This window comes from Gekko japonicus, unplaced genomic scaffold (genome assembly GCF_001447785.1).
Source record: "Gekko japonicus isolate JY-2015 unplaced genomic scaffold, Gekko_japonicus_V1.1 scaffold1193, whole genome shotgun sequence".
NCBI lineage: Eukaryota > Metazoa > Chordata > Lepidosauria > Squamata > Gekkonidae > Gekko > Gekko japonicus.
In genome coordinates, this window is record NW_015164222.1 from 418,707 (window position 1) to 426,021 (window position 7,315).

The following is a 7,315-nucleotide window of genomic DNA, read 5'->3' on the forward strand; positions in this document are numbered from 1 at the left end:
CCCTACAGTGGGAACCAAAGCAGCTGACATCATTCTCCTCTTCCCCGTATGATCCGCACAAGTACCCTATGAGGTATGTTAAGGTTGAAAGTGTGTGAATGGTCCATAATCCCCCAGGCAGCTTTTAAAACATGAACCTGGGACCTGCACACCATCCTCTGAAGCGCTCTCAGGTACATATCTGTGGCAGAAATGGGGTGACTGCTGGCACCGTTTTCTATCATTTTTTGCCTTGTGGTATTCTGTTTGTGGTGTGATCTGTCTTTTTGTGGTGTGGCATGATTGTGTTATTGGGTTTGTTTCTTTTGAAGGGGAAGAGATGTGTTGTGAGTGAGGACATATTTTACCTCAGAATACATCAGGTCCCATATGCAACTGACAATTCCAACTTTCTTGTGGGGGGGGGAGTTTGAGGTGTGGAATGGAGTGAAGTCCAATCAGCGTCCATATGCAAATGACCTTGAAACGCTGGCCCAATCAGAGAAGAGTGGGCTGAAGCGGCCCAGCTGTAGAAGCCCCGCCCTGCACTCAGTCTGCAGATGGTCCTCTCCAGTCAGAGGCCCAGAGCAGACTGTACCAAACATGCTGGCCGGGGCTGACTTGGGCGGGACTACACAAAGCAGCCAGCCAACCCAGCCAGCATCTCTGACTGACAGTTCAAGCCTCCAAACACTGTTGGTGCGCATTAGAACGTTGGGCCCCACTGTGGCTTTATATATAAGGGACAGATGGATGAGAAACACAGAACCAGCTAATAAAATTACAGGCTCCGCTGTCAGGTTGCAGCCAGAATTGTTTGCCATATATCAATTAACATCTGGTTTTAGTCTGCAGAATTCCAGTCTGCAGCTCCTGTGGATTTTAGACAAAGGCCAATTATGCACACACATCTTACTGCAGATTTTCAGAGCAGTAAGCCTTTAATCTTGACTTCAGATTCTGTGCCCGCCTTACACACCATTCTTTCCCCTCCAGTGTATTTATTTTGCAGCGATAATTTTAAAAAATGCACTTTTCGAAATTGGGGTGGAACATCACTTGTAATGTGTGGGGGTGGCATCCAAAGGTTTGTTTTTTTAATTGACACAATTGCCCTATCACTATTGCACAGTAGCTTCCAGCTTCCCTTTGAATCCTCCTGGTTCAGGTTTTATGCATGCATCTTAGGTTAGTTGCGAAACCCCATTTTCCCTATTGTCAAGTAGTAGGGGATACTCTGCTGTGTGACCAGCCACTGTGAAAAATGGGAGTCACATGATCTCATAATATGGGGGAACATGCTGAGTATACAAAATGCATGGTAGAACCCACTGACATTGGCATTGCAAACTGTGATCATTAGCAATGTGTGTGTGTATCTGTGCACACCTGTGCAATGTTGACTGAAACTCCACCACGCTTAGCTCAGAGCTGCTGTTTGTATTGGGGAGGAGTCCTCTGGCAGAAGCTCTGGGGAGATTTTTTTAGTCTCATGCCACTAAATAGAAAAAAAAATGGAGGGGTATTTTCACCAATGCCCTAGTGCAGTTGCATAGTAATTATAATTTCCTGCCCTTTCTTGCAAATTTGCATGGTTTTCTCTTTGTGATTCTCTAATTTGATCCTGTACAATGGTCATGATCTTGGGAGGTTTTTTTTTAAAGCCTGTCCTGTGTGGAATGTGCTCTTCCTCCAAATGGACTGATCCCAAGTGATTCTTAAGTTCGACAGTTCACAGGATGTCCATGTGGCTCAGCCGCCATTTTAATGTTAGGCTTCCAGAGACTGTAAAAATGCCCTCCCCCCAACTTTGTTCACTAAAGCATTAAAGGAAAAATGTTTTCAAAGTTTTAGGTTTCCCATCCCAGCCTCTCTCTCTCTCTCTCTTTATATTCCATGTTAATTTCATTCTGCTAATGAATTTCATTTTGCACTGACAATCCTCCCCCTTTATTGTGTTTGCATGCAGCACCGAAATCCTTTTTTTTTTTGCACTGGGGATGCTGCCATTTGCCTCCTCTCGGATTCCCCTTTCAGTTCAATACCAGCAGGAACCTAAACCTTGCACAGCTCTTTTTAAACTTTCCCCCTGTCATTTTAATTTTTTTATTAATCAGTCCAAGACTAGCTATAGTCTCATGTTGCTAGACTTGTGCCCCTTGTCAAAAAAATTTAAAAATTAAAAATGAGAGGGCAATGGAGCTTGTACGCCGATGAAGGGGTAGGATGGCGGAAGGTGCAGAGTGGGTGGAATGACTTCAATGTGGGTGGGGGAGTGACCTTTGAGGGGCGGCAAAAGGGTGGGGCGAAATCCAAGGGGAATCTGTACGCTTTTGAATTACCTTCGGCTTGGAAGCAAAACAAGGGGGAAACTGGCACAAAAGCACTCTCAGAAAACTCGGGGAACCTTGGGGAAAATCAGTGCAGAACGACAAAGAAAACCCAATGGACATGTACCGTGAAAGTGAGGGAAAACACCTGTGCATACTAGGCCAAAGCTGACTTGTGAAATGTGTGGTCTGAATTTTTTTAATGGAATGCCATTTTGCCATATACAGGAATTCTCTCTCTCTCTCTCTCTCTCTCTCTCTCTCTCTCTCTCTCTCTTGCTATTTGGAAATTATTCCCCCTCAAGAAAGATCCTGGACGTGAAGCTCCACTCACTCACCCCTGCTTTTGGCCTCCTTGCTGCCTGAAGAATAGGCCCAAGGTCCCCAAACAGGTGCCTGTTTTTAGAAAGTAGGAGGGGGCCAGGTGGAGCTTCTGTCCAGCAAGCCTTCTGATTGGCCACTGGAGAGTTGAGTGGCTGTGCAGATTTTTAAAAATGTTGCTTTGGAGGCAGCTGGTATCATTGGGGCTCTTTTTGTAGCAGGGGCTTCTTACAGGGGTTACTGTATGCTCTTGGAGGATTGGCTACATTAGGGCTGTGTCGCCTAATATACAAAGGAGTTCCTGCTACAAAAAGAGCCCTGGAGATATTCCTGTATGACTGAGGTAAGCTATGGTAGCCATTTTGAGGCTGGCTGTGTTTTCATTTTGTGGCTGTGTCCACCACACTGTTAGAACTCCAAAGGTGCCCACAGGTTCAAAAAGATTGGGGACCACTGGACTAGGGTATCTTCCAGGGCAGAAGAGCTCCAGTGCTCATACAGCCACTCCCCTGATCATGGCAGCCCTTGGGTATGAACTGAAAGTCAAGAATCAAAGGGTTCTTGGGCCTCTGTTCTTAGCTGGGAAGAAGAGCAGCTGAGTGAAGGGGAGGGGGGGAGAGACAGAGAGCAGTTCTGTATTTAGAAGCTCCCCCCCTTTTCTCCCTCTCCCCAAGTACTAGAGCTCCAGGGCATCCAATGAAGTTGATGGGCAGTAGATTCAGAAGAGAGAAAAGGAAATACTTCTTTTCACAGCAAGGGATTAAAATGTGGAATTCGCTACCAGAGGACCTAGTGATGACTACAAGTGTAGACAGTTTTTAAAGGAGATTAGACAGATTCATGGAGGATAAATCTATCAGTGGCCATGTTGACTAAAAGGAGGCACTAAGCCTTTGAATCCCAGTGCCGGGAGGCAACATCAGGGGAAGGTGTTGGCCTCTCTGTCCTGTTGTTGGCCCTCCAGAGGATGTGGTTGTCCACTTTTTGAGACAGGATACTGGACTAGATGGACCACTGGTCTGACCCAGAAGGCCTCTTTTTAAGTTATTTTGTTCCTTTTTGTTTGTTTCTCTTGTCTTTATTTGTAAGCCTCTTTAGGGCTTCATTTGGAAGAAAAGTGAAATATAAATAAACAAATAAATAAAGCCACAGCATTTCCTGGTATGGCTACTCACTTCTTCCCGCAACTAATGTAAGGGGGTGATTGAGGCAAGGTCAAACCTTGCTCCGCTTTGTTCCTTTGGTTGCCATGGTTACTGGGGGGAGGGAATTCTTATAGGGAGGGGGGAATGTTCCCCCTGGCAATCTTAAGAGAGAGGCAAACTAATAATTTTGTAACACTTCACATTGTACTTTCCTTTTCTGTTGGAGTGAGCAACTCAGCATGCTTGAACATGGGGGGGGGCGTACTATATCACTCTGTGTAGAGGTATCTCCTTGAATTGGATGCCTCTCTTTGTCTTAACCTGGGAGCTGCCCTCTGACTCCTCCTTTCTCACTTTGTCCTCTCACTCTCTCAACATGACCTTCCATGAAGACACACGTCTCTGCAGGTCTTTCCTGTAGAGACAGTGCCCTCATCCTCCCACACACATGATGCTGGACAAGCTGGCCATTTGTGATATGGAAAGAACTCTTTAGATTTATCTTCTTTTGACTGCAACCTGAATGTGAACTGGATGTACCTGAATAAATGTAAATTAATATTTTGCAATATAGTTCTTGGGAGATTTATTTACTGCACTTGGTATCCTGCTTCCAGGACTGGGCAAAACTCTGCTACATTAACCAAATATTCTAATATTTTCAGGGTGTTATAGAGCATTGCCAGCTCCTCAAGACTTCCCTGGTGTTTTCCAAATGCCACCATTTGGTGGACCCTGAGAAATTCATTGCCCTCTGTGAAGAAGACATGTGCACCTGTGCCCAGGAAAGGACCTGCCACTGCCCGGTTTTTCTAGAATATGCCAGAAACTGTGCTCGGCAAGGTGTGATTCTGGAAGGCTGGCCAGTGGAGAGCTCATGCAGTAAGTTTTTAAGGTTTGAGTTCTAAAGTGCTGAACTGTGGGAGTGGGGAGGATGAGACATAGCTTGAACTTCTGGTACTGAACTGAAAACCAACAATGGCCATGATTATCTACAGGCAAAGAACAGAGATGTTGCCCTCCCAATACTTCTCTGGCGTCTGCTGGCCAGAACTGTCACTAGGGTTGCCAACTTTAGCTTTGGGAGTTCCTGCAGGTTTGGAGGTGATGCATGGGGAGGGCATTAAGGCCGGCCTGTAGCCAGGATTTTGTGGCTTGTGGGGCAGATTTTTTTTCTGGTGGGGCTGCCATTATTTGGCATAAAGAAGGGGGGGGTGACGGGGTGCTCGAAATTAATAAAGATAATAAAAAAGAAGGGGGTGGTACGTGCCCTTCTCCCTCCCCTCCTGCAAGATATAAAGGGCATTTCAGAGAGCTCTGACAGAAACTGTTCTTTTTCGAGAACAGCTGTGCCAGAACTATGGCTTGCCCAAGGTCATCCAGCAGGTGCAAGTGGAGGAGTGGGGAATCAAACCCAGTTCTCCCTGATTAGAGTCCGTGCACTTAACCACTACACCAAATAAATAATCTGTTGGCCCTTGGAGAGCAGGGCTCAGCAACGTTTTTATAGTGAAACAGTTAAACTAGGTTAGAATTCAGAGCAAACAATCAACAAAGAGTCAGTATAAGCAGTTGCATGACTGAAATTGCACGACCATTTGCACAGCTGAAAATATTCAGCTTAGCACTACTGATAATCGGCATGTTGCTTAATAATCCATAAAGTTTCTTCATCCAAAAGTCTGGCTGCTGCGAGGTCTTTATTAAGAACTAGCAAACACTTCCAAGGTTTCTATTTGTGGCACAAACCGATATTAAAAAATTCAAAATATTTTAAAGATCTTGATAAATTAATTAGGCATTTTATTTGGTACCTGAAAAAAAACAAGACTAAAATGGAAAGTACTTCAGGATAAAAAAGAGAGAGGTGGATTTGGGTTACCAAACTGGGATTTATACTATCAAGCAGCTGCCACAACTTGGGTTAAGGACTGGATTCTTCTAGAAAATTCAAGACTCTTGAACTTAGAAGGACATGATCTGAAAATGGGTTGGCATGCTTATATTTGGTATGAGAAAGATAGAATACACTCAAACTTTCAGCATCATATTCTAAGAGGCACATTATTGAAAGTCTGGAGAAAACTAAAGGAAAAATATTATTTGAAAATACCAAGATGGGTTTCACCTCTAGAAGCTTTTATAAAACCTACCCTTTTAACAGAAAATAAGAAAGAAACATACGATGCACTACTAGACAAAAAGAACTAATTAAAAAGTACAGAGAACTTGAAACTATTTAATATAGACTTGACATGGTGGGAAAGCGTTCAACTAAAATCTAGATTTTGTAAAGATACAATAACTGGCTTTTATGAGACCTTAAATGAATTGGACAAGATCTGGCTTTTCTCAAGCAATAAAATGATTCAGAAAAAAATATAAATTTTTACAGGAGGATCTTATGCAAGATGAAATAGTTAAATCATCCATGATATTGTTGGATCCCCAAGCATCGAGAATAAATCCACGTTTCAAAGAAAGCAAAGTTTATTTCAAAGCATTGGAAAGACACTCAAACACGTTCCTTGTTAGAACTGGGTACAATCAGTTAGGGCAGACATGATAAAGGGATTCAAGTTAGAGACATAACCAATGGGTAGTGTTCCCGCTGGCGGGCAGGGGAAAACGGTTGCGCGCCCAGGTCCTGGGAACCAGGCGAACTGTAGACATAACACAGGTGCAGTTCTCAGGCAACAAGCTAGCACTGAAGCATACACTCCCCCTCACATCCTCCAGTTGTTTTACTTTGGCATTACAGCAGGATAACGTAATAGGTGGCTGGCAGGAACGGGGAATACACAGGTACATAACAGGGGTCACACAGAACACCATGGCAGCTTGCTGACATACTGCCCCCTCAAAAACACACCTTAACCGTCACCTCCCGGGTCGGGCGGGAGACCTCCCGGTTTGGCCGGGAACTTCCTGTGGAAACTACGAAGCAGGTAAGGGGCCCGAATATCCCCTTCTTCCACCCATTCACGGTGCTGGGGACCGAAATCAACCCATTCAATCAGGTACCATAGTTTGCCACGTTTCAGCTTGGAATCAAGGACATCAGCGATCTCAAAATGTTCATCCCCCTCAAGGATAATCGGAGGAGCAGGAGAAACAGTCGGCCTCCACGAAGAGGTACCAGGATCCTTTTTCAATAAACTCATGTGAAAAACAGAATGCAGAGCGCGTAAATTCTTAGGCAAAACAATATCAACAGCAACATCATTAGTTTCAGCTTGGAATCAAGGACATCAGCGATCTCAAAATGTTCATCCCCCTCAAGGATAATCGGAGGAGGAGGAGAAACAGTCGGCCTCCACGAAGAGGTACCAGGATCCTTTTTATGCTCGGGCGAAGCATTTTTATGTTTTTAGTAGAAACATAAACCAGGTCCCCAGGTTTCAGATCAAATCCCACCACCCTACCCTTGTCTGCCTGGGCCTTATAAGCAGCTTTAGCAGCGTCTAGAGTTTGACACAAAAGAGGCCATGCTGCTTGCAGAGATGAACACCAGGTATTAGCATCCCCCACAGGACGGTT

At 44.6% G+C, this 7,315-nt stretch overlaps 1 protein-coding gene across 1 annotated transcript in view; it reads left to right on the forward strand.

Moving 5' to 3' along the window:
- Positions 1-7,315, forward strand: part of VWF (von Willebrand factor) — a gene marked incomplete at its 3' end in the record, with an annotated part of 203,024 nt that overhangs the window by 35,942 nt on the left and 159,767 nt on the right. The window contains exon 8 of the mRNA XM_015408541.1: positions 4,441-4,657. Within this exon, the coding sequence (XP_015264027.1) occupies positions 4,441-4,657 (217 nt within the window). The remainder of the gene's footprint in view (positions 1-4,440; positions 4,658-7,315) is intronic.